Source organism: Apus apus, chromosome 28 (genome assembly GCF_020740795.1).
Source record: "Apus apus isolate bApuApu2 chromosome 28, bApuApu2.pri.cur, whole genome shotgun sequence".
Taxonomy (NCBI): domain Eukaryota; kingdom Metazoa; phylum Chordata; class Aves; order Apodiformes; family Apodidae; genus Apus; species Apus apus.
This window is the reverse complement of record NC_067309.1, coordinates 320,543-346,272: the sequence shown is the minus strand read 5'-3', so window position 1 is coordinate 346,272 and position 25,730 is coordinate 320,543. Positions and strand designations below refer to the sequence as shown.

Genomic DNA, 25,730 nt, shown 5'->3' with positions numbered 1-25,730 from the left:
TTCTAAACTCTTCAGAGGAGCCTAGGTGCAGCTGGACCCAATCCTAGCCCCAGACCGTAAAGAAAAGTGAACACAACTGTGGCAGCTGCCTACACCTACTTGCCCAGAGATGGACTGTATGGTCTCTGCCAACAGAATTGGTCCAAATGAACTTATTTCCACACCACCATAAAGCTACACTACCCTGTCATCTTCAGTACTGCTGCACCCCTGGGCAGGGCAGCTCCAACCCTCACACACAGACGCCACAAGCAATGTTGTTATCCCACAAGCAGGGTCATTTACCCAGTGTGCCAGATGCCAAAATATACAGAGCCAAGATATTTTCATTTATTGCACATTTGCACAAACATGGGGTGCGAGGTGGTAAGACACAAAGCTGCTCCCTGAAGTCACAAAGCTCTGTATATTTATGCGCTTGTGATTAGTTTTCTCCACCTAATACACATTCACAGTTACTCTGGTTAGCAAATTTCTCGTTCTGATTTAGAGGTACAGCACCCACAGTAGTTAGGTCTTCGGTTGGAGCTAGGCAGCCTAGGTGCTGGACGTTTGCTTTTCATATTGATGATTTTGGCATGAGCAGAGGTCACTCATCTACAGCAACTTCGGCAACTCTGCCACATTTTAAGCAAAGCACATACTTCCCTGTCTTCTTTTTTTAACAAGATCAGGATCTTTGTTTCACTTTGTAACTTTCTATAAGTCTCTTGTCCTTGCTCAGTGAAAGACTCCCATAGGGAAGATGATGCCAGCAGAGAAGCCCTGCAGTGCTATGATAGCATGGATGCTTCCACAGTGGTCCTGCCAAAGAGAGGCGACTGCTGCCACACACAAGAGAAAGCTGCCATCAAAACCAGAATGAGGGATGCCTGAGAAGCTGAGCTTGAAGACCGAAGACCAGTAAGGACATGGGGATGAAACCCCAGAAGATGACTCTGTAGAAACAGAAGTCTCAAGAACAGAGCTGTGGGCAGCACCTGGCTGGCCACTTCAAGAGATGACTGCTCAAACAGCCAGGATGTGACACACGCCAAAGAGATCCACGCATTAAGCTGTAATTGTGAGATGAGAAGGGCTCAACAGGCTCAGTTTCAATGAAGCGATGCATTCTGGACTCTTGGGAGGGCTACCGAGGTGCCTGCTGGTCACCAAGCTATGGAGGCACCAAGACCCAAGGAACATGCAGTCTAAGACACAGAAGACAGACAACACAAAGTACATGTCAGACACAGGTTGGAGCTGCCCTGCCCTGTACACACTGACATTGTGCTGAAGAGTAACTCGCTCCCTTGACCTGCCCCAAGGGGACTGTGCCTTGCCAGCCCTCTCACCTACACCAATTTTAAAAACCCTCCCTGCAATCCCCAACCTTGTCCCCTCCTCCCAGCCCCTCAACTTAGCTTTCAGATGGCCAGGGCTCTGCAGCCATCCTCCTCAACAAGCCATCCTCACTGGGATGTTCCTGCCATCGCCAGGCTCCTTATAGTGATCTGAAAAAAAAAACAACAAACCCACAATCAGTGCTGGTAAGCATCATATCAGCTGCTGCCAAGCCCTTCAACATCCCCTGCTCAGAACTCCCATGGTGTTCTGCTCACCTGCTGGTTCCAGAATCAGATGCCAAGGCCATCCTTGCTTGTGGCACCTAAGACACCAAAAGACCCAAAATTACTGCTGTTCTTGTGACAAGTCCCATGACCTTCCTTGCTACCACCCTGGCTCAGCCCAACACCCATCCAATCCCAACGGCAGCCTGCATGGCACCTACAAACCCAAAAGGTAAATGTTTCACTCAGTTCCTACAGGTAACTTTCTCTTAGACACCAACCTGGCTGACACCCAGCTCATCCTCACAGACGGCCTGTTGGCATGCTGCTCCACTGCTCCAAGGCTGCCATCCCTGAATACACAAGATAAAACTACTGACCTGAAAAAAAAAAAAAAAAAAAAAAAAAGGTGCACAGAAGTGTATTCTCTGTTATATGCAGCTGAACTTCAGCTGATCCTAAAGCTCTTACCTCAAACAGCCACCTCCGCTTCTCCAAACATCAGGTCTCACCTGCCCGAGTAAGGCTGCCTTCGGCTCCAAGAACTGGTGACCTCTGCTGCCAGGGAAGCCCCAGAGCCGACACAGCCCCCGAGTAGGCGCGGTGGCTCGTATTCCCCACCGCTCTTCCACAAGCGGGGCTGTCGCTAGAGGTGGTGCCGGCATCCATCGGCGGAACGCGTTTCGCCAGTGGTCGTTGTCCCTCGCCTTTCCGTGGCACCTCTTCCGAAGCCCCACCAACACTGGGTTTCCGGCCTTGCTTAGACCCCTAAAGGTTTAACGGTCCGTCTCCGCATTCTCCTATTCTTGACCGAGCCGAGCTACGAAACAAGGCTCCCTGCGCTGCCGGAGTCCTGGAGGACTGCCGGCCCATAGAGTGTTACTGCTGGAGGACTGATGGGCGCTTCCGGGAGGGCCTCGGGTGCGTGTAACTCCCTTCCCCGGGCGGCTCGGCCCTCGCTCCGGGACGATGGGGGAGTCTTGTTCGTAGCGGAGAAGCCGCTCCCTGTGGCGGGGAGCCCGCCGGCGCCCTGGAGGCGCCGCTTAATCCTCCGGATGCCGGTCTCTGAGGCCCGGTACCCGTGTTCCTCCGTGAGGGCGTTTCTCCGGCTCTCGTGGCCTCTCGTGCGGGTATTAGCGGTAACGGGCGCCGTTGCCGCGGGCTGCGTCCGTTTCGCCGCGCTTGCAGCGGGCTACAGCCGCTGGCGGAGCGCGGGCGCCGTGGCGGTGCTTCCCTCGTTTCGGCGCTGGCTCGGGCTGCGGCCGGTGCTCGGTGGATGCGTGGGGCCACTTAACCGAAGGGCGAGGGGTCTTGTAAATAATGAGGTGTGACTAAGGATGTGCGGGGTTAGGGGGAAAAGCCGTATTTGGAATCACTGCGTTATTGGTAAATTTAAGCAATAATTGCTATTTGATCACCATTACTAATTATAGGTTGCAACGACCTATTTTTATGAATATTGTGATCAGTAGTTACTGCTAATTAGAACAGGAATGACGGGTATATGAAAGCATGACAGTCCAGTAATGACATAAATAAGTCACAGCACTGGTGCAGCAGTATTAAATACTCCTTTGCAATTAGTTAATTCCTTGTATTTTATCTAATTCTTGAATTGGATAATATTATATTACTTAAATGGCCTAATTAAATAGTTTAATATTATAAAATACAATTAATTAATGGCTTTCACCCAAAAAGTGCTTCATTTACTACTGCTGCAGGAAAAATGGAAAATGAGACAAAGGACAAAAATCAGACACAAAAGGTCAATTACTATTCTAAATCATTATTTCAGATTATGAACTTGAAACCTAGTTAGGAGTACTTTAATTACTATGGTTACAATAAGATTATTACAATAAACTGCTCACAATTACTATTCTATTTCTACTTCGTAACTGGAAAAAAATTTTATTATAATACTGTTTGGGCATCATTAATGCATAAATTTAACATTGCTAGTATTAAATAATAGGCATGATGGCCAATTACTGTTCTAAATGTTTTTTAAATCTGTTAATCTGATTTAATTTGCATTACTTTTATTTTAGCTCTACTTGGAAATCATTAGTACATGTGATGGGCTTCCCCCCACACACCCCCCCCGAAAAAAAAAAAGCGGCCTATGTTTAAATTTAGGCAGTCATGACTCACATTTAGTTTTCTAATTTTACATCTCAATCTTTTAACGTTATCTTAGTTCTGGTTGTGAATCACTACTGCCTGGGAATTTTTTTAATACCAGCATTTAAATGTAGCCATTACTTAATGATTCATTTTTGTTTCTCTTTATTTAAAAATCTAAAGCTTTGATTACTCTTTTGATTCTAAGCAGAAGTCGTTATTGCCTCCAGACTTATGTATGGCTACGTTATACTTTAAGCATTAAACACTCCCACTTGCCAATTCTATTTGATTCTGTAAGTCTAAACACTCCCACTTGCCAATTCTATTTGATTCTATAAATCTATTTGTTTTAAAAACTAAAATTCTACTATTTTGTTTCCAATTTGGAGTTGTTCATATCTTTGATTTATTTAATAATGGCAAAGTCATCACCGAGGGCTTGGAAAGGAATGCAGGGACCCTTGTGACCGCCTGGAAAGAAAAGACCAGCAAGCCACAGAGGAGGAATGGGGGAAAGCCCTGGTGACACTGAACACTTCCCTGAGACTCTGGCAGGACACCTTCAGACCCTGAAAGAACCCCAGTTGGTCTGAGAACAGACCCAAGAACCAGGAATGATGTTCTTGAGCCATGACTTGGAGGTTCTGGAAAAGCCCAGCGAATCTGCAGGAGTCTTGGAATAACTGGGAATGCCTGAGCACACCTGAAGCAGCTCAAGCAGCACAAAGACATTCACTCAGAGACTTGGAGTCCTGGAGCATCCCCAGAGACACCAGGTTAGAAATGCCGAGTGCTGCCCTGAAGTGCAGGCACTTAGGGGCCTTGGGAAGTGCACTCCGCTTGCAGAAGCAGCAAAGCAGCTCTCAGAACACTGGAGAACACAGCAGCTCAGAGCCATCAAAAGGCCACTCAGAAAAGCCTCAGAGAAGCCCCAAACATACCTAGACAGTCCCAGAGACCCTAGAGAGTCCCCAGCACTCAGAGCAGCCCTAGAGATCCAAGGTGGTGCCCCAGCACCTATGGAAGAGGCCAGAGTAGCCCCCAGACATGCCAAGATGGTCTGAAGAAAAAGCCTCAGAACCCAATATAGCCCCAGAAGCACTGAGCCGTACCTTGATACTATGCCTTCAAGTGTACGTGGGTCTTGGTGTGCTGCTGCTGGTGCTTTTGTTCAATGCTGCCAGCTCTGCAACACAGGGGCAGTACTGCCCTTTTTTCCCCCCACCCCTGCAGTGGGAATCAGTGTGTGGCTGGCCTGTGCAGCACATGCTATAACTGGATCCACAACCCGAGAGAGGGCAGGGGTGCTTTTGCAGAGCCTCGCACAAGAGGGGAAAAAGCAAGAGGGGGGTGGGGGGGTTGTACAGCATCTGGCACAGGGGTCTAGCTTGGAGCCCATCTGCTGGGATAAAAAGGCACACAGCTAATACGCCCCTGAGAAAGGGTTTAATGGGGAGGGGAGGCACTGCTGTTTCTTTCAAACAAGCAAAAAAAAAAAAGAAGGCTGGGATAACACCCACAGGAGAGACATACACATATACACACAATGTACAGAGTGACATAGGGAGTGCTGTGCACCCCAAGCCCCCCGCCACCATCCTTGTGGTCGAGAATTGCCTCCCCCTTCCTCCTTGAGCAAGATGAAGGGCTTGCCAAGCAACGAGTGACTGCTATCATGATAAAGACTGTGATTTAAGGCAGGGGGAGGTGCAGTGGGAATAGACACGAGGCCTGCCCACAGGGTTGGAGAGGGTGGAACTCTTTGGTTTCAACATTAGGACTGTGCAGTGCCACCCTGTTCAGAGGACCAGGGAATGCAGGGAAAGATTCCAGATGCTGTTAACGGAAGGGCTCAGTAAAACCAGTTCCTCACATGAGAAAGGTGATCTGAAGTGTCTGATCAGGTTGCGGCTGTCTGGGACACAGCGATGTCGCTCCCCTGAGAGAGCCTGACACCCAGACACTGGAGAAGGGGAGTCTCCAGGGATATTTCTCCACCTCCACCACCTCCACCCTGTACTGTGCATAAACCTGCATGTGGGAAAGGATTTCACGCCTCTGCCCAGACGTGGTTTGGCCCCCCTGCTCCCCTGCAGACATGCCCACCTGATGGCTGGTACCTCGTAGTTAGGACAGGGAGTTGAGGAAATGGCTCTCCCCTGCCAGAGTACTCAACATGGAGCTCATGTCACCCACAGCCATGTTAGCACCACCAGACGTAGGCAGCAGGAGACCACCAGCAGGGCTTGGGGGCCCAGGCAGCAGCGTACTTGTCTCTGGATCTTCCACAATGGCAGCAAAGTCAAGGTGCGTATTTTCCAGGTCCAGGGAGTCCAGGCTGTTGGCCACCTGCTCCCCTGAATCCAGGGAGTAATATGGGCTGCCTTTGAGTCCTTCCAAGCTCCCACCATAATGCCTGGGATTCCCACAGCTTGCTGCCATCTGGCCCAGCAGCTTCTGCCCACCTTTGCCCACCTGCACATGTGTGCCCTGGCCTGGGTAATACAGCAAGGCATTACTGGGTCCCTCATGTGTGGGGCAGGCAGGAGGCAAGCGAAGTACATGCCGGGAGCTGGCTTCCACTCCCTCATAGGAATTACTTGGCTGAGCCAGGTTGCCTGTGTAGTTCAGACTGTTTTGGTGACTGGGTGGTTTAGGGTCACCAGGTGGATGTGGCACCATCTCTGGGTTGAAGCATGGGGTATTTAGGAGGTGTTCGGTCTCTGCCAGACCCTGCAGGTGATCTGGTTTGGCTTGGTAACCCGAGTACTTGTAGCTGAGGTACAGTGGTGCCTGCATGACTTGGCACTGCCCAGCTTCACTGCTGAGCCCCATACCAGCCTCCCCTCCCTTTGAGGCTAGTTGGTCTCCCCACATCAGAGTCTGCTGGGCTTGTACGTAACTACGGACCATCACTTCTTTGGTCTGCATGGTGGGAGTCTGGGCTCTTCGACTGCCCAGGCTCAACATGCCCATGTAACCGACAGATGCCTCAGACTGGTAACCATCGGGCCTTACATTCGTGGCTTGGCCGTATGATGCAGGAGGCTGCACAGACCCAGCAAGCTTGGTGTTTTGGCAGGGAGCAAGTGCTGGTGTAGGTGCTGGGTAACACTGCTCAGATTTGATCTGTAGTCGGCTAAGCTGGTGCCCCCCAGATAATCCACTGTCCTGGCATGAGCTCACACGTTTGGGTTGCTGCCCACAAGAACCGGGTAGTTGGTACTCCGTATTTTGATGGTGACAGTGTGGCCGAGACATGGCAGCAGTGGAGGCACTGACACTCGACTGCCTAGAGCTCATCTCCAGATCACCTTGGGGAGGTTCATCCCAAGGAACTGGTATGATCCCATTGCCAGCATGCATACCCATGAAGTGCTGGTTCATCTGGCACTGAGGGAGGGAAAACTCGGACTGAAGCAACCCCTCCTCTGTACCTCCATGTCTTCCAGGCTTCAGCTGCATACCCCCCATGGTCCGGTGAGCACTGCTGTAGAGGCCTTGACACTGAAGCTCCACACCTGTCCCCTGGCATGGGAAGCCTTCCTCGGGGCAGTTCAAGTATTGTTCCATCTCTAGCAAGCCAGACTCTGTGCCTGGGCCAGGGCCTTCTATACTCACACTCTCCAGAAAGACATTTTCACTGATGCTGGGTGGGCGTGGGGAGAAGACATGGCGCTGAAGATTGGCATCAGAACCACCCAAGGGCTGCAAAGCAGTTCTGCCCACTCCTGGCACATTCACGTTACCCATGCTCTTAAAACGATGCACCTTGGGCGCAGCATGAGGGTTGGCCGCGGTCTGGGCAGGGTCGCTGGCCCGCCGTCCACTGTTCCGAGGCACTGGGGGAGGGGGAAGGCTGCCTGCATAGCCAGGGTAGTCATTGGAACTGTGCCTTCGCAGCAAACCATTTGCAAAGCAGCAGAGTTCGGCTGGCCCAAGGTAGTCCCCAGGTAAGCTGCTGTGGCCACCCATGCCCACCAGTTCCATGCTGGGTAGGGGAGTTGGGGGTGGGCCACCTGTGGCTGCAGCATATTTGGCCTTGAGACGGTAGCGCTGGGCCGGGGTAAGGCTGCCCACACCTGGCAGCCCTCCACAGTGGCTGGCATCACTGGAGCGTCGTGACTCATCCGGAGAGATGGGGTCATAGCCATCTGCCAGGCCCACCCCGCCAGGCATTGCCCCCGCCTCACCACCCAGACATGGTCCAGCCAGGTATGGGGACACCAGGGAGGAGCGCCGGCTCACGGTGTAGGCTGAGCTTACAGTACTGGTGACGCTGCTCCGGCGCTCATTCAGTGGCATGGCCGTCTCTGCTGCCGATAGCTCTGCAATGCGTCGGCGAGAGGCAGCCAGCGGCAGCATGGAGATCCCAGGCACCTCCCCAGGCAGGCCTAAGGAAAGAAAAGGAGGAGTTACACCAGGGCACTTGGGATACAGTGTGGTAACAGTGGTCAAAGGAACAGGCAGGCACGTCCAGTTACCAGGATGTGGCCTCTTCCATAGTTAGTGCCTGCCAGGACAGGAAGCAGATTCAAGCCGTGGCAACACAGAGGGGGCAGAAGATCATTTAGAACCATTTAGGTTGGAAAAGACCTTTAAGATCATTGATGCCAAAGACGGAACACAGCCCAGATGTGGGGGTCCCCCACTATCGAAAGTGTGGAAACCAGTTGTCCCTTGACACAGTGCCCATGGGACTGGCCCCACATCCAGGTAGGAGGGAATCACAGTCTCACCGGCTCCAGGGATGGCTGGCAAACTCAGGCCCTTGGTAACTGATGGCTTCCTCATCTGCTTCAGTTTGTCTATGCGAAGATTTTCTAGCTTGTGGAGGGCCATGAGCCCTGAGGTGCCCATGGGTTCATTAGGCACCACATCCTCCAGTGTGGACAGATCCTCGTAGCTCCCACCTGCATTGCCCGCCATCTCCACACCACTGTCATTGTTGGTGGTGCTTCCGAGTGGGGAGTGGTCGCTGCTGCATGACGATTGCCCACCTGGACTGGGCTGTGGCTTCTAAGGGGAACCCAAAACATTAACCAAGGAAAACGGCCTCAGATATCCACTACACACTTAATGCAGCCTGCCAGCCTGTACCCTGCCAGATGTGGAGATGACTCTCCTGCCAGGTAAACTGACTCTTCCAACAGGCCTGGCCAGACCTCCCTCCATCATCACACCCCCAGCTCCTTACCAAAGCCAAATCAGGCACCACGAGTTTGCTGTCATCCTTCCGGGCCTCAGTGTCTTTCTCCTGCTTCAGGTCTGGTGGGCCACTGGGGGTGGGCAGTGTACGGCCTGGCACCACATCCCCTCGGTGTTTCTTGGTGACATGGGCATCAGGACCATGAACTGTCTTCACATGTTTGCGGAGGGAACTGGGGTCTGTGTAGCGCTTGGTGCAGCCTGGAATCTTGCACACGTATGGCTTCTGCCAGGTAAAACAGGTAGGCACAGTGGAGGGGAGGGTGCCCTAGAGACCCCTCTAATAATAATAATAATAAAGTACCGCTTGGCAGGAAATAAATCCTCCTCCCTCTCTGAGTAGGCCCAAGAACTGAGGGAAATGCAGATGGAAAGGGATCAAGGAGGTTCAGGCCCCTTGGAGGGGGCATATTAGGTGCCACAGCAAGGCCTTAGAGGAGCTCATAGGGAGCCAGAGGAAGAATGCAAGGATGGTGCTCCACAGGGGTGGGGCAGGGAATAAAGGGAGCTTGGCAGAAACATAGGTGACCAAGGAAAGAAGCAAGGGCCATACTTCATCAGAGCATGAAAAGAGGGAGTTGGGTAGACGGGGGAAAAAAAAAAAAAAGAATGCAGATTGCTTACAGAATACAGGACTAGTCAGGAGGCATAGGGAGAGCCCAAAGGGGTGCAGTAAGGCTAAGATAGGTCTGTACCTCATTGGAGTGAGTGCGGTTCTGATGCTTGGCCCGGTCAGAAGCATTGGAGAAGGCCTTGTTGCAACCGTCATGTTCACACACATAGGGTTTTTCTCCCGTGTGTGAGCGCAGATGTGTCTTGAGGTTCTCCAGGCGTGAGTAGGCTTTGTTACATCCCTCAAACTGTGCAGGTAAGCAGGGTGAAACATGCCACACACCCACAACAGACCCTGTACCACATCACATTACCATGGCCCATCTACCATGGACACATACCACCCTTCCCAATTAACACATCTGCCCTCCTTCACCAGCACGTCCCCACAACACTGCACAGCCCTTTACCCTTCTGGCCTATGTCACACCACCTCACTATGCGCTGGCCATATGGCCATGCTGTACCCAAACTGCTACATGTCTCTACCTCACATGCATCTCTGCCATGCGACTGCTCTGGCCTGCCATACATGAACCCCACTCTATCATGCACTACCATGCTCCTGACCACCCTGTCTGTCCCACCTCATTTTTCCAACCATGTGTCCCCCTCAATGCCACATATCAGGTGAGGGTGGGGGGGCACCCTGCCTTGAGCTCTGTCTGGTGTGAGGCACCACAGCTTAGCTTTGCAAAGGCTCATGCCAGCTCACCGTGCATTTGTGAGGTTTCTCGCCTGTGTGACGTCGCATATGCACCACCAACATGTACTGAGCCTTGAAGGGCCTCTGCTCCCGGGAACATGCTGCCCAGTGGCACACAAACTCCTTCTTTTCCCCATGGATATGCTCATTGTTGATGTGCTGAGGAGAGAGGGACATCACTGGTGGCATTGTGGAGTGTGTCGAGGGTCAGGGAGATACAGACATCTTAGGAGAATATTATGGGAGAAATGCACATGTAGGGACTGGGATGGTGGGTGGAGACATAGGGGTCAGGGGAAAAGAGAGTGGTCAGATGGTGTCTGGAGTAGGCTGGGGATACAGGAGAGGACTGGGGATTATTTTGGGAGGACTAAGAGATGACACAGGGCTCAAGGTGGTCTGAGGGCGGTCAAGGCGATATAGGAGAGTTTGAGTCTCTGAAGGAAAAGAGCAAAGGAGGCAGTCTCAGTGCAGCAGTGGTCCAGGAGAGCTGCCCCAGGGGTGAGGAAGGCCAGGCTGGGTGTTCCCCCTAGGGCATGATATGGGGGGAGGTCACTTGCCCACAAGAAGTGAAGCATGCATGTCCCTCCCTTCCTAGGGGCAACTTCTAACAGTGCACCTGTATGGTGAGTTCTCCAGGTGAAGGGGACGGCACTGGCCCAGTGTAAGACAGTCTTATAGTAGGATTTGTGGGTTGACACACGGGAATGTCAGCCAGCAGCCCGAGGGCAGGCTTTGTGACTGGGCATACCCAGGCAGGACCTAACTCACGTGCACCAGCTGATCCTGCGTATCAAACTCCTTGGCACAGCCATCCCAGTAGCAACTGGTTTCGTACACAGTCTCAGATTCAGGTTTCCCATCATCTTTCTCCAGATCTTCCCGAACATCGAGCATTCCCAACAAGGGGTCCTGGGGGAAGCACAGCGAGATGAGCACTCCCCGTTACAACCCTTTGTGTTGCCTGTTACTGGGAGTGGTACCAGGGAGGAGTGTAGATGCCTGAGGAAGTTCTGAGGTTTCGAAACCTGGGGAGTACCTGAGTGCCTGTGGATGCTGGACTGGAGATGTCACCTTCAGGTGTCTCCTCTGGGTATTTGACAGTCAGAGGGCTGCTCAGGCTCCACTCCAACTTTAGCTGCTACCAGGGGAGGGGTAAAGCAGAAAGCAGTCAGCACACTGAAATGCCCACTGAGTGCTTATATGGGATGTACTGCTTATATGGATGCAAAGCCCCCTTACCTGACAATGTTTGAGGGTCCCATGAGCTGGGGCATGATGCAGGAACCCTGGGAGGGTGGACAGGTGATCATGGGAGCTACATGGTGGGGGGGGGAGGGTGTGGCTGTACAGGTGGCCTTGGCTCTTCTGCTGACCTGGTGGACTCTGATACCCCAGTGATGGACTGCAAAGAGCAAGAAGGATAAGCAGATGACAATAACAGAGGACAGAAATTTAAATCTTCTGAGCCAGGGATCCCAGGTGTCTGAACTCCCAGCCACTCCTTCCCTAACCCACCATCCCACTCTGCTCCTGGCTTCCCTAACCCTCACCCCAGGCACTCCCCAAGTAGGGAATCGGCATTCAGGCTCCCAGACTGACAGTCTGCATGCATGCCAGTGGGGCTGAAGTCTGGTGCCCACCTGATGGTGCTGATGGAGAGGTGGCCATAGGAGCCACTGGCAGAGGTGCAGCGGGAGTTGATGAACGCAACGAGGGAGTTGGGTGAGGTGCGGATTACCGTCTGCAGGTCAATGCTAGAGTCTGACAAAGGTGAGATGGACAGTGCTCGCTTCTTGCCCAGTTTGCCTGCACCACGGGGTGTTGAGAACCGTGAGCCTGGGATGGCAGCAGAGAGTGGGGGGCACTCCTCTCAGCATGGGTCCTAGGAGGCTGAAGTAACAACCCCCAAGGACACAAGTACCCTGAGTGTGCTGCTTAGCTTCTGATTTAGAATAGAATAGAAAATACAATATTTCGGTTGGAAGGGGCCTAGAATTATCATCTAGTTCAACTGCCTGACCACTTCAGGGCCAACCAAAAGTCAGAGCACATTATTAAGAGCATTGTCCAAATGCCTTTTAAACACTGACAGGCTTGGGGCATTGACCAGCCCTCTAGGAAGCCTGTTCCAGTGTTTGCCCACTGCCTCAGTAACAAAATGCTTTCTAACATCCAGTCTAAACCCCCCCTGGCACAGCTCTGAACCATTCCCTTATGTCCTACTAGTGGCTATCAGGGAGAGGAGATCAATACCTCCCTCTCTACTTCCCCTTCTCAAGAAACTGTAGGGAGCCATGAGCCAGGCCCTCAGCCTCCTTTTCTCCAGACTAAATACACCCAAAGTCCTCAGCCACTCCTCACAGGACATGCCTTCCAGCCCCTTCCATCAGCTTTGTTGCCCTCCTCTGGACACATCTGGGGACCTTCACATCCTTCTTAGCACTCAAGGTGAGACCACACTGACACTGAATATAGCAGGATAATCACCTCTTTTGACCGGCTGGTTACACTGTGTTTGATGTGCTCCAGGATGCACTTTGCCCTCTTGGCTGCCAGGGCACACTGCTGGCTACTCTTGAGCCTGCTGCCACCCATCACTCCCAGATTCCTTTCCGCAGGGATGCTTTACAGCTACTCATCTCCCAATTTATACTTGTTGCTGACTTTAGACTGTGCCAAAGCTCAAAAGTGTCATCCTCTCCTTACCACAGACATCAATGTTCCTACGAGGTACCTGAACCCCTTGACACACACGTACTCCCTGCTACAGCTGATATAATCCCAATAGAAGTACCTGATCCCTTTGGCCACAACCAACACAAATCCTCCTGTTCACACAAGCATCACTGTCCCAGGAAAGAAACCTGAAGGCCCAGCAGTCTCCTCCCTCATTACAGGCATTACTGTCCCCAGCACTGCCCGACCCCCTCAGCGCACACACCTGCAGTCCTGACACAATCAATAAAATGACCAGGAGATGCCTAAAACCCTTCTAGAACCCCTACCTGCCCTATGCCCTCCCAAGACTAGAGACTTACCATCACTACTGCCTGGGTGCTCGGATCCTGGCACAAACCCATAACCACAGTGACTGCCCATGAGGTTTGACTGATGGCGTAAAGGGAAATCAAGTCCTGGCAGAGGGGAAGAGAAAGATGGGAAGATGTATTAGGGTGGGTGGCACACAGGGGAGAGGAAATCCCCAGAGTATCCCTGAATCCAAGGGCTGAATCTGAAGTCAGGTGCCCTGGCGCCTGTGGCAGGCACAGCTCAGGCCCAGGCGCTGGCCAGGACAAGAGGACTACGACCGACCTTGTGGACCTGCGGCACCTGGGGCTGGTCCGTGGGGTGGGTGCAGGCAACAGTGCTCAGCGTAGCTGGTGACAGGGGGGCTGACGGGTTTGAACATGTCGCGGCGGGGCCTGGCCAGGTTCAGGAGCACATCTGGTCCTCGGCGAGGGGCGAAGTCGGGCGGGGCCTGAGGAAACAGGGGTGTGCTGCCATCCCGGCCGGCGCTGCCTCGTGCCCGCCAGGGAGCGCTGCGGCACAGCGCAGCCGCGCTGGGCCCCGCGGCACGGGGACCCCCAGACACGGAGCCGCCCGGGCACGGAGGTTCTGCCAGAGCCCCCGCCCTGCGCCTCCTCACATCCCACGTCCACCGTGGCCCCGCACCCACCTGCCCAGGGTGCACAACCCTCTCTGCTGTCGCTTCACTGCAGCCCCCAGCCCAGACCTCTGCCCTGAGACCACGGCAAAGGGAAGTCCCGGGGGCACTGCTAAGGCGGGAAAGGCAGGTGACAATGGGGGAAACCCTGTGACCCTCATTCTGGGGCACAGACACGAACAACGAGTGTCCTAGGCAGAGGAACTGGGCTAGAGAGCATCCAACTCAACCACCTATCAACATCTCCACATACCCTAAAACTTTGGAGACCCCCAACCTGCTGTGATGGCCCCTGGCAATTTCCCTTGCCCCCTCCCCCACGTACACACCTTGCTGTTCCCTGCAGTACAGATCAGATCACAGCCCAGTTCAAGGTCACGTCTGATAGCCAGGCACAAGCGGTGACACTCCTGTGGGGGCCACCCATCACAAGCATCCCTGATTTAGCAAGGCATGCTCGTGCTTGGCGCTGTACTAAGAGAGTCCTGTCTGCCCTGGTTTGAGCCAGGACGGAAGCAATTTTCTTTGTATCAATTTTACTTTTCAGTAAAGTCTCATAATAGAGATCATCGGTCATTCATTTAATTACCAACCCAACATTAAACTTTGCCACTGTCCCAACAAGAGTCCCAAGCCCACTGCAGTGTCTGTTGCAAAGGGAATGAAATATATATATGTGCACCCAGACACCCATACAAACATTCACACTCAAGCACACATAGATGATCTTCAAGGTCTCTTCCAACCTTAACCATTCTGTGATTCTACAGAAAAATTATGAGCGCTGTCTGCCAAAAGGAGAAATTAAGGCACAGATGGTTAGAACCATTCTTGGTCAAAGGACACGAGCTGACACCCTGCTCTGCCCTCCTCATGGGTCCCTGCAGCAATCTGCAGGTCCCACCTAGTCCTGCCTTGCCCATGGGTCCCCACCCTGCCTGCAGGCCGACACCCTCCCCTGCTCTACCCACACGTCACACCCGTGCCCACAGGGCTCAGCCCAGCCCACTATCACATCCCTGCCGGCAGGTTCCTGCCCTGTGTCTGGGTCTCATTTCCACCTGCTGCTCTGCCTGGCCCTCTCCACGGTCAGATCTCCAAACATGGCTGTGCCTTTGGCATCTGCACCCAGCTCCTGGCGCACTAATCCATCCCCACCTACAGTCACTGTCCTGCCTCAAAACCCCAAAGGGCTTACACGAAGGACAGAGGCTCTGAGAGGAGGAACGACCACAGGGTGAGAGAGAGGCACATGAGAGTGGTGTTGGGAACAAGGCCTCCTGCCCCCTCACCCTCCCCTTCGAGAGATCAAGGCAATCGCCCCAAACAAGGGGTCTGGGGGAGCTGGAGCCCCTCACCCCACTGTGAAAGTGCTGGGTTGAATTTGGAGCTCGGGGGGGAAGGGGGAAGCGCGCTGAGGGGGGCAGCAATTCTTCCGCATGAGTTGCCCCTTTGAAAGCTTGTCTCAGGGCTTTGTGAGAGTGTCAGCCAGGAAGAATGGGGATGGGGGGGACAGCAGGGCAGGCAAAGGGGGAGGGAGGTATCCGAGAAGGTGGTAGCCTAGGGACAGGCAATGGAAAGAGTGATGACCGGGAAACAAGGGGCGGGGGTGGGGGGTGCAAAGGAAGGGCCTCTTACCTGTCTGCCGGACCTGGTCCTTGCAGCAAAGATTGGGGGGTTTGCTCCAGGGGAAGCCCCCTACCTGCCCCCTACCCCAGCCACAACATCTAATGAAGAGAGGGCTTGCAAGTCCCTCACAAAAGTTTGTCTAGCTGTGGAGTCAACCACAGTATCCCCCCAGCCCTTTGTGCACAGTTACTCACACATGCACAGACACACACACACGGATGCATGAGCATACATTTGCACATATCTGGAGAGCCACGTGCAGCTGGGAGATGGGGTATGTGGAGTTCAGCAAAGCCAAAGCCCCCTGTCTCCTCCTCCCAAGAACCATCACTTGAGCTCCCTCAGGCTGCCCCAGACCTTGTCTTAGCCCACCACACCCACCTGCTGCAGCAGCAATGGGATGATGGGCTCTGTCTGGGCCCAGCTGGCTCCTACAAGCCTACAGATCCCCACCCTGGCCTGAACTGGGGACTTGCTGCCCTGAGCTCCAAGCAGATGGGGCACCACCTGTGGGATATCAAGCACTTCCAGGAAAAGGGCTAATTGACCCATAGCCTTTGTGATGTCCCCTTTACCTTGCTGACTGTTTGCTCCATTCACCTTGCTATGCACAGCTATGCCAGGCCCTGTCATGCACGCCACCAGCTATATCCCTACACAGTCATACACATAGCACATGTACACACACCTGCAGAGTGACCACTACACAAACTCCATATGCAGGCACACAGCACCTGTGTAACATGCAGTGCACACATGCACTTACACACACCAGAAAACATGCAAGTCCAATGGAACAAACGCAAAGCTACATGCACACAGCACACAGCACACAACATATGCATGTGGACAGGTGAAATTTAAACATGCACAGAGCACATATGGGCACATGGAGCACACATGCACACACAGCATACCACCACACACAGGGAACACATAGGCATGTAGCATAAGGCACATCACCACACCTCAAGACTCCCCAACCTTGTGCACCATCTCCAGCCTGGGGAGATATGCCCTCTTCACCCCATCCAGCACCCATCATGCAGGCTTGGAGGCAGCTCAGTGGGGCTCTGGTCCCCACCACCCCCAGTCCCTGGCTGCCTAGGTACAGCAGAAGGGTATGGGTCATGCTGTGTCAAGACAGCCGCTCCTTCCTCGCTCTGGGCAGAGAGGAGTTTGGCGAGCAGACCCAGCCTGTCAAGGGCCGGATCCCCCCACTGGAACAGGCTGGAGGCAGGTGGGTGCTAGGCGAGCGTGACAGCAGCGTCACACCTCTCCGACCCTGCACGTTCCCCGTGCTAAGCACCAGCAGGGGCGGGGGGACAGGAGGGATAGCGGGTGGCTGTGCAAGGCAGAAAGTGCCCGGGGTGCTAGCTGCAGGATGGTCCACTCAGCCCACGGGGTCCGCAGGGGCTCCCCGGACCCTGGTGGCCCCATGAGCAGGGGAAGCTGGAGTGGGCCGGGGACACCGGGAGCCAATGGGAACCATTCCGCGGCTCCCCCCCACCCGCCGCGCTCGCCTCCCCCGCCTGCCGCACACCGCCTCGGCCCACCCAAGTCGCAGCCTATGGGCATAAATTTGAGAGCCAGGCGCAGCCGGGATTGAGGGGAATCTTCCCTCGGTCTCCTCCTGCCAAGAAACTCAAACTGAAACACATTCCTCCTTCTCTCTGCCAAGAAAACAAGGAGCGCAGCCAGCGGCAGGAGCAGTTGAAGCAGGGCTGGCTCCAGACGCCAAAACCTCGCGCAGGAGGGGGTCGGGACTGGCCGTCCCCCTTCCCCCACAGCTCCTTGCCTTTTATTTCCTGCAAACACATCTAAGATCTGTCATCTGGCTCCAGTTTCCCGAGGACATTAGGGAACGGGGCGGGAAAGGGAAGGAGACAGAAGAGAAAGCACAAAAGGCAAGAGGGAAAAGAGATGTAGTGAGCTTGTACCACAGGACGATAGTTGGGATGCCCACACTGGTGGGTGGCGGAGCAGAGGCGGCAGGAAGGAGGGAGACACAGACGTAGGCGCTGACAGGGGAATTGCACGCCCTTAGGAGACCTGGCTGCAAGAGGAGGAGGTGGGCTGCACCCCACCGCACCCTGCCACAGGGCAGAACCCCCCCAGCTCTTGCCTTGCACCAACACCAGGAACGCTCCCCGCTCTGACTAGCTCTGACAGCCCCAGGGCCAGCCAGCCCACAGCAACGGGTGCAGCATGCTGCAACAGGGTGGCTGTCATCCAGCTCAGCTCACAGGGGTAGTGGGGATATCCATCTCTGCCTCAGCATTGTCCCCATCGTCTCCTGCCCCAGGTTCAGCCCCAGCAGGGTTAACCATCCTGGAGTCCCACTGTGGAGGAATGTGATGTCAGGGCTGGATTAGCCTGTGCGGCCGAGATCCCAGCCGATAGACTAGCAGCGCTGAGCTGTGTGTGGCACAATCCATCAACCCGCCCAGCACAGCCCCCAGCGTGGGGGGCCTGGGGGAGGGCTCTGGGTGTGTATGCATGAGGGCATTTGTGTTTCTGTAAGCATGTTGTGTGAATGCAAAAGTTTGACCATATGTGTTTGTATGTGTGGAGAGGGATTTGTGTCTATGTGCAAGTATATTTTGGGTGGGTGCTTGTGTATAAGTACTCGCAGATGTCTGTGTTTGCATGCATGCTTGCATGTGTGCATGTCTACATATGTATGGAATGCGCATGTGTGCATGTCTACATGTTCGTGTTGGGAGCTACAGCAGTAGCTAAGGGGGGCTGCTATATGTTTGCAGGCCTGGCCACCCCAAACCCTTACTGACTGAGGGAGCAAAGGAGGGCCGGAGCAAAGGAGAAGAGGCTAAGGTATAGTAGAGTCACCCCAGAAGGCCACCCCTGCATACCCTTTTCCTCCCCTCAGGAGAGGGGCAGGCAAACCCCTGAGCCCACCAGAGGCAAAGAGAGCCCTGCCGGCAATCCTGCACCTCTCGCCTCAACCATTTTGTGACCCAAAGTCAGCCACATGACCAGTTAGTTTAACCCTACAGGGCCTTAGGAAAAGCATTGATCTGGCTTAAGATCTGCCTTCCCACACTGAGGCAGCAGCTCAGATAGAGCTGCAGCTGGGGCAGTTCTGCAGACACAGAACAAGAACAGGGCAGAGGGCCAGGCAGAATTGCAGCACGTAGGTGCAAGCAGTGAGGCTGGAAAGGAGCTGCTGGGAAGCCAACACTGCCTCATGCCAGTAAAAGTCCAGGATCAAAAAGGACACATCCCAGCTGCCTCCCAGGCCAGGTGGGGTCTGGCAGTGTCAACACACTCCTCCCCAGCTATGATGTCTCCTGCATGCTGTGCAGCCTCCCCAGGTAGCACAGCTGGCACCCGTTGGGGTGGGGAAAGGCCACTGACAGTGAGGCAAAGACAGTGAAACTCCCCGCTGGAAGAGGCCCCTTTTCCCTGCCCTGGGACGAAGTTGAGCTCAGGTCAGTCTGCACTGGAAAGCTGCTTCCCCTGACCCCACATGCTTTCTCATCTCTACCTCCAGCAGAATTGATGTGCAGACCTTCTGCCCAGCTGCCTTGCTATGCATCTGACCCTACTGTTAGGCCAGACCTTTAGGGCTAGCCCAAGCTCCTCTGCATGGGGCAGTTAATCTGCCCAGGACTGCAGCTGCCACAAAGCAGATTGCTTCAGGTTCAGGAGGTCTGAAAGGAGACAATTCAGGGTCGTGATCCCATGCTGGTGTGGGCTGCCAAGCTCTTTCCAAGGTGGTCCCTTGCCAGGAAAAGATGAGGCAGAGAAGAACCAGAGCTGGGGGAAGTTTAGACACGTATGGAGGAAAAGGGGCAGAAGCATCCATGCCAGGATAAATTCAGGACATCCTCCACTCAGTTCCCCCTCCCTTTTCTATCCCCAGCCACCACCTTCAGAAAACATAATACATACTCATTTCCTATCCCATGCCAAAATTCTGCTCTGCCCTTCGCACCACTTCCAGTGAGGACCAGAGGTCCCTCCCCTGCCCGCCTGTCCCTCCAGCAACACAGCCTTAAGCAAGCCACAGTACACCACTGCCCTACAGGCTGCATCTCAGTAGGGGACAAAACAATGCAGACCCTCACTCTCACATGCATCCACAGCCACTCATGACCATGCACTGACATGCCTCTAGACAAATTAACACACTAACACACGTGTGCTTTGGGAAGAGAGGAAGGCAGGCCAGCCTGGGTTGCAGCCCTGGATGCCCAGTCTCAAATGTATCCCAGGGCACAGACAGCACAAGGAAGAGGGCTGCAGGGTAGGAGCTCACAGCTCCATGTTCCCTGTGCCTATTGCCCCTGTAAAGCAGGGACCACCGGCCCTCAACCACAAGCTGAGCCACTCAGGAAGCTGTGGCAAGCCAGGCAGGAGTGGTGGTGCTTGATAGGTGGTCCCAAGGCAGGCATGCAATTGTCATTGCATGTTGTTTGCTTTGGCCCCCAGCACACACCACCCTTGCACATTGCTCACATAAAGCCATTTCCCTGGCCCCTACCTTCGTTACGCTGGAGTCTGGGTGGGGGCAAGGTTTTAGGGTGAGGGTAAGGGGGGTGCACATATGGCAGCAGCTGCTATAAGGAATTTTTATGCTTCCCCCTTCCTTCTCAGTGCTGGAAGAAAACAGCAAAATTGAACATGTGGGACCCATAAAAGCTCAGCTCTGAGTCGTGGCTGTGGGAGCCCCTGCCAGGCACAGCTTCTTCCCGTGGCATCAAGGCAACACCCCCAGCATGCTCACATGTTACATGAGGGGACACCCCCAGAACAGGGGCTGCAATGCAGAAAATCCTGCTATCCTGAGGGAGAGAAGGTAGGACATGGAAGGCAGTGGGCTGCAGTGTCCTTTGTCCTCCTACTGCAGTCAGGGTAGCTCATACAAAGTCTGTTCCCTCCCCAACAGCTCCACCCTACAGGATTCCTCAGAAGATGGGAGCAGAAGGATGCGCAGGACCTGGCAGGGACTTACGTCAGCAGTCAGTCATTAAAAGATTAGCTATACCATAGCAATTCCTTTTAATCTGTGGAACTGCCTGTCTCTTGACATGCTGATCATGGAGTAAGGTAAGTACAGCTCTTGAAGCTTTAGGGAGCATAAATTTCTCCTTCTTTGGGGCAGGAGAGCTCCGTCTGCTGAGAGGTGGGGTGGAGGGGGAGGGCTGGGGAGGATGCCCTCGGACTGTTTCCAAAAGTCCCCATCAATCCCTTACCTGCTGGTACACATTCGTCTCTCCTGAAGCATCTGCCACTGGTGGAGGTGGATGGCACAGGCACCTGCTTTCCCCTTCTTTGACTGGAGACCTGCTCTGCCCATACACACAGCAATCCCATCACTTAGGGCCATGTTCTCTGCCACTATGGGGGGTACCAGACAGAGCTTTGCCCCCTCTAGATTGGGGGTAGGAGACTGACAGTGGGGTTGCACCACATCTGGAAACATCCCCTCCATCCCACCCCAGCTTCAGACCTGAATGCAGCAGAGCTGAAACCCTACTCTGTGTTTTTGCTACTTTGTTCCCACTCAGAGGCAGTTATTTTATCAGCTGTTCACCTTGTCATTCTGCAGCTTTTGAAGGGTTTTGATGTGCCATAAAGATTGGTGTGGGTGCACTTGCTGTGTTCCTGTGAGGATTTCTGTAGAAGAATCCCCTCAGAATCCTATCCAATAGACCTTTTTTGTAATTTATCACATCAATGGGATTGCTAAACACCAGGAGAAAATATAAAGAGAAACTGAAGCACACAGAGAGCCTCCAGTACCACAGATGCAAGTCAACACCCAGGCAGATAATTGTGCATACACACACACAGGATCCTCTGTATACATGTCCACAGGTGTGCACACTCATACATGCCCCTGGAGGCTGCTCTGGGTGTAGAAGGGTTGCTCTCATTTCTGACCAACTAGCAGACACCCAAGGTTTCCCTCTTCTACTATGTCAGTACAGATGAACAAGAAGAGGCTCAGTGGCCTGCAGAAGACGGAAAGACAACACCACAAATATCTTCTTGTGAAACCATGTCACACATGGGTATGAGCATGTATAGGTGTGAATATGTCTGTGCACAAGTGAACATGTGTAGATGCATGTACATGAGGGTGCATGCATGTGTATGGATGTGCAAGGGTGTGCACATTCATACAGCATGTCGGAGTGGTGGGAAGAATGGTATTCCCCAGGGACTACATGCTGGTCAGCCTCTCTAGCACTGACACTGGAATCCTGAGCTGCAGTACATGTCACTAGCAGCATCTTCTAGTTGCACTGGAAGAAGGGCCTTTATGTCTTCCAGCCCATACATCTGCCCACCCTCCACACATTCTGGACAGCGAGCTGCAAATCCCTCACCAAGCCCGAGCTCAACACCCAGTCTCCTCAGGCTGCCCTGACATGACAGCACTCTCACAAGGTGTCCACGCTGACTCACTCCCCAAGATGGAAACATCCCCTGGTCCAGAGAGATTCTCACAGCTCAGACAGCTCCGGCATCACAAGATGAACACAGTACTGAGTTTGTTCCACCACTTCCCACTAAACCAGCCACAGGGGCCTGGTGACCTTTCGCTCCCAACCTGCTCCTGATTTTGTGCTTGTCTTTGTGATAGAAAAGATCCTAGAACATGAGGGAGATGAGGACCTCCCCACAAGAAACCAGTGACTTAGCCAAAAGCAAATGCCTGGAGGACCTCGCAAGTCCACTCACAAGCATTACTAGGAGCTCATGCATGCACACAGTGGCAGCTGGGCTAGCAGATGCATGAGGGTATGCACTGGTGGGCTCAGGTCAGTACCTCAGAGGTGCTGGGATCCTCGGTAGTTGAGGAATTTGGGGTCCTACCAAGCAGAGGGAGTTTTGGTGTTGATCAGCTCCAGGGTCTTGACTGCCTTGTCCTCAAAGTACCTTGCTGAGTAACCTTAACTATGTTGGGTGGGGAAAGGCTCAAGAGAAGGCATGGACGAACCCACGTTGCGCTAGACAGAGATCCGTGCATCAGTAAACTAGCTTCAAACACCCACAAGAGCACAGAGGGGACAGTAGGTGCCTCTGCCATCCTCTGTCTCCCACAGAGGCAGCTTCTGCCTCAGCTGGACACAGCAGACCTAGTCACACTGGGATGTCTTCCTAGGCCTGAATTTCTGAAGGACAGACTTCATCCAGCTGCTTCCTCTTCCCTCCCCCTCAACCTGCCCTTGCACCAAAACCCAATGCCCACCCTGAAGAGGTTGCATTCCTCAGCTCAGGTTTGTCACACCTAGCCAACAGATCAGAGTGGGGGAAAACTCAGGTATTTTGGTATCCAGCAGCATCTGCTGGGCCCCCACATCCCTGGGTTGGGCACAGGACCCTTGCTGTGACTGGAGTATCTACTAGTTTCCCAGACCCCAAATGCAGCATTGCAAATGTCACAGCCATCCAGTCTTGCTCAGAACCAGTTGCCTGCCTCTCCACCCTTACAGGAGAGGTGCAGCCCTCAGGCTGTCACTGCAGTGCAGAGTGCTCCCATTCTGGTTACAGACCATCTGGACTTCACAGGTAGACACAGGCCCTGGGCCAGGGCACCATGACACAGAGAGGGTAATTCTTCAGAAAGACACTTCCTCTGCCTTTAGCCTTCCTGTACTCCTGGTTCACTGAGGGCTTAGTGCAGTCTTGGCAAGCAGTTCTAGTTAGATCCCAAAAAGGGTAGCCTGCACCCACATAGTCCTGGTCAGCTCATGCTCAGCTGCAAACTGGGCTGACCATGTCTCACAATGGCCTGCTCAGGGGCTTCTCATGCTGGCAACACCAGCTCCCTCCTCCTCTGTGCCATGCCTGACCCTGGCCAGCCTGCTCTGCCTCATGCCAGCCAGGGAGTGATGCAGAGCCATCACCTGAACCCAACAGTCCTGGGGGCTTTAGAAAAGCAGCCAAAGGGTCAGCACCCAGTGGGGCATGGGAGGCACTTGGACACATTTGCCAGAGAGGTCAAGCCTGGTCTCAGCTGTAGGGGCTCAAGGCTGACCTCCCTCACCCAACCCACCTGCCCCCAGCCCCTCCCAAGTACTAAAGCCAGCAGCAGTCCTTGTGCCAGAGTGCAGGGGGACTGACAGACACTCAGAACCAGCATAGGCAAGGACTCAAGGTGCTCCACAAGTGATATGAAAAAGTAGCACTGCCCTCCCCACAAAACCAGAGGTTTGATAAACTAATTTAGGCTCCCTTTCCCACAAACAGTTGACCAGGTGACCTTTCAAGGTCCCTCCCAACCTGGGCTGTTCTATGATTCCAGGTTTCCAAGCAGGACACTTCTGTAGCAGCCTCCACTACAGCCCACATGAAGAGTGAAGAAGCACAGCCCCAGGGCCCGTGGGATGAGGGCTAGGAAGCTGACGTGCACCAGAATCTGGGCATTTTGCAGCAGTTTCTGGGAGCCTCCTTGGGGTATGCAGAATTTCCCTGTGCCCCACTCCTGCCAAATGCTTGCCCACATGGCCTGGCAGGCTGCCAGGGGATCAGTGGAACCCATTGTCTCAGCATCAAACCCTCTTCCCCTCGGAGACTTGCACAGGACCCTGGGAACGGTAGGTACTGTCCGTGGGGATACAGCCGTTTGCTTTGGCTGCAAGGCACATAGGCTGAACCAGCCACCTCTGTGCCCTGCCACAGCAGCTGGGTGCAGAGGCCCACAAGGCAGCTGCAGAGCCTCATGGACACCAACACTGGCCCAGGGTAAGAGGGCTTAGGATAGCCAGGAGCTTGCACCAGCAGTGTGAGCGGCACTGCTGCCAGTTCACGTGCACTTGGGAACAGTCCTGCAGCTGCTGCTAGGTCACTTGGGCCAGGGCAGTAACTTCCAACCCGGTTCCTGCTCCTGATCCAACACACTCCACTCAGGCAGCAGTAGAGCTGCCTAGAGCCAGGGCTGCCTGCCGAGGAACCTGAAGCACTTTGCTCCGGCCTAGCACTCCCCTCCTCGGGCTGCGAGGGACTTCACCGAGCATGCACAGCAACGGCGTGGTGGTAGCAGCCCACCCGCCTACTCACTCGGCGCACGAAGCGCGGCGTGAGCGTGAGGGAGTGGGTGCCAGTGTACATGACTCTGCCCGTCTCGTGCTGCCGGTTCTCCCCCGAACGCGCTCCCTCCGTCCGAGCCAGGTCGGCCCCGGCCGCTCCGTACAGACCAACGCAGCTGCCGCTCCCGGCCCGCGCCCCGCCGGGCTCCGCACTAGTAGCCCCGGTTGAAGTTCCCCGGCGCCGACGGGACGCGGGAGCGGGACGGCCCCGCTGTGGCCCGGCGGAGGCTTTGGCGCCACACCGGCTCCCCCGGGGAGCGAAAGCCCGCGGATTCCCCGAGCCCCTGCCCGCGGCCCCAACTCGTCCGACGGCTCCTACCTCCGAGCGGCTCCGAGCGACCCCGGCCGGGGCGGCGATTCCCGCGGCTCCGCGCTCTCCCTTCCCTCGGCTGCAGCTGCGGCTCGGTCCGGGCGAGAAGCGGCACATCCAGGGGGACCCTGGCGGTCGGGGCGGGACGGCGCGGCGCCCCCCGCACTTCCCCGGCCCGCCCCGGGCGCCCAGAGAAAGTTGCCCGAGCCCCGCGGGGGCGGCGCGTCCCGGCAAAGCTGGCGGAGCCCGCGGGGCGGCGGGTCCCGCTCCGCCAACTTGGGCGGCGGCGGCGCCGAGCGCGCTTGGGACGGAGACCCCGGCCGGGAGCGCCGCCGGCTCCAGCCACTCCGAAAACCCGGGCTGGATCCCGCACCGCGGGGCACGCGCGCCTGCCACAGCCCTCCACACGCGCGGAGCCCCCGTGCACCCCATATGCATCCTCCGTGCGCATGCATAGGTCCCGCACGCGGGCCGCCCTACACATTCACACCTGCGCACACGTGCACCTGTGTCCATGCACAGATCCCACACACGGGCACAAGTTCCCGCATGCCCTTGTGTACACACTTGTAACATCTGCAGACATCAGCACATACATACACAGAGGTGAGTACACATGCATGCATGAGGATACACACAGGCACCCTTGCACACATACCTGCATACACCCATGCGCAGAAGCAGGCAGACATGCATTTGTGCACGTCTAAACAGACACATACGCACACACACCCTGCGTGCACAGAGCACGACTACGTGTAAAGCACAAATACAGCGCATGCACATGAAAGATGCACAGCCACCAACCAACACTCCTAGTCTAATGCCCAGCCTGGCACCCACTGAGGCAGCT

The 25,730-nt window shown here is 54.7% G+C and overlaps 1 protein-coding gene across 5 annotated transcripts; it reads right to left on the bottom strand.

Moving 5' to 3' along the window:
• Positions 1-5,111: 5,111 nt before the first annotated feature.
• Positions 5,112-25,137, bottom strand: GLI1 (GLI family zinc finger 1). Of its 5 annotated transcripts, none has more exons than XM_051641532.1 (12): positions 24,887-25,137; positions 13,522-13,687; positions 13,248-13,343; positions 11,850-12,045; positions 11,449-11,611; positions 11,246-11,347; positions 10,978-11,118; positions 10,216-10,365; positions 9,584-9,748; positions 8,878-9,114; positions 8,420-8,699; positions 5,112-8,074 (listed from the first exon to the last, which is right to left on the bottom strand). In XM_051641532.1, exons 1-12 carry the CDS (start codon positions 24,992-24,994, stop codon positions 5,808-5,810), a joined length of 4,071 nt encoding a protein of 1,356 aa, XP_051497492.1. In that variant the 5' UTR covers positions 24,995-25,137; the 3' UTR covers positions 5,112-5,807. The 5 variants fall into 5 exon arrangements, with proteins under 5 accessions (XP_051497492.1, XP_051497494.1, XP_051497493.1 ...); XM_051641534.1 differs by having other exon boundaries at positions 8,420-8,696; XM_051641533.1 differs by having other exon boundaries at positions 11,246-11,344.
• Positions 25,138-25,730: the final 593 nt, after the last annotated feature.

Coding starts and splice junctions, on each gene's coding strand:
- GLI1 (XM_051641532.1), bottom strand. CDS start 24,994: ATGTGCCGCTTCTCGCCCGGACCGAGCCGCAGCTGCAGCCGAGGGAAG. Junction 13,688..24,886: donor TCGCTCGGAGCCGCTCGGAG/GTAGGAGCCGTC, acceptor CTGTTTCCTCAG/GCCCCGCCCGACTTCGCCCC. Junction 11,348..11,448: donor GGACCCTCAAACATTGTCAG/GTAAGGGGGCTT, acceptor CTCCCCTGGTAG/CAGCTAAAGTTGGAGTGGAG.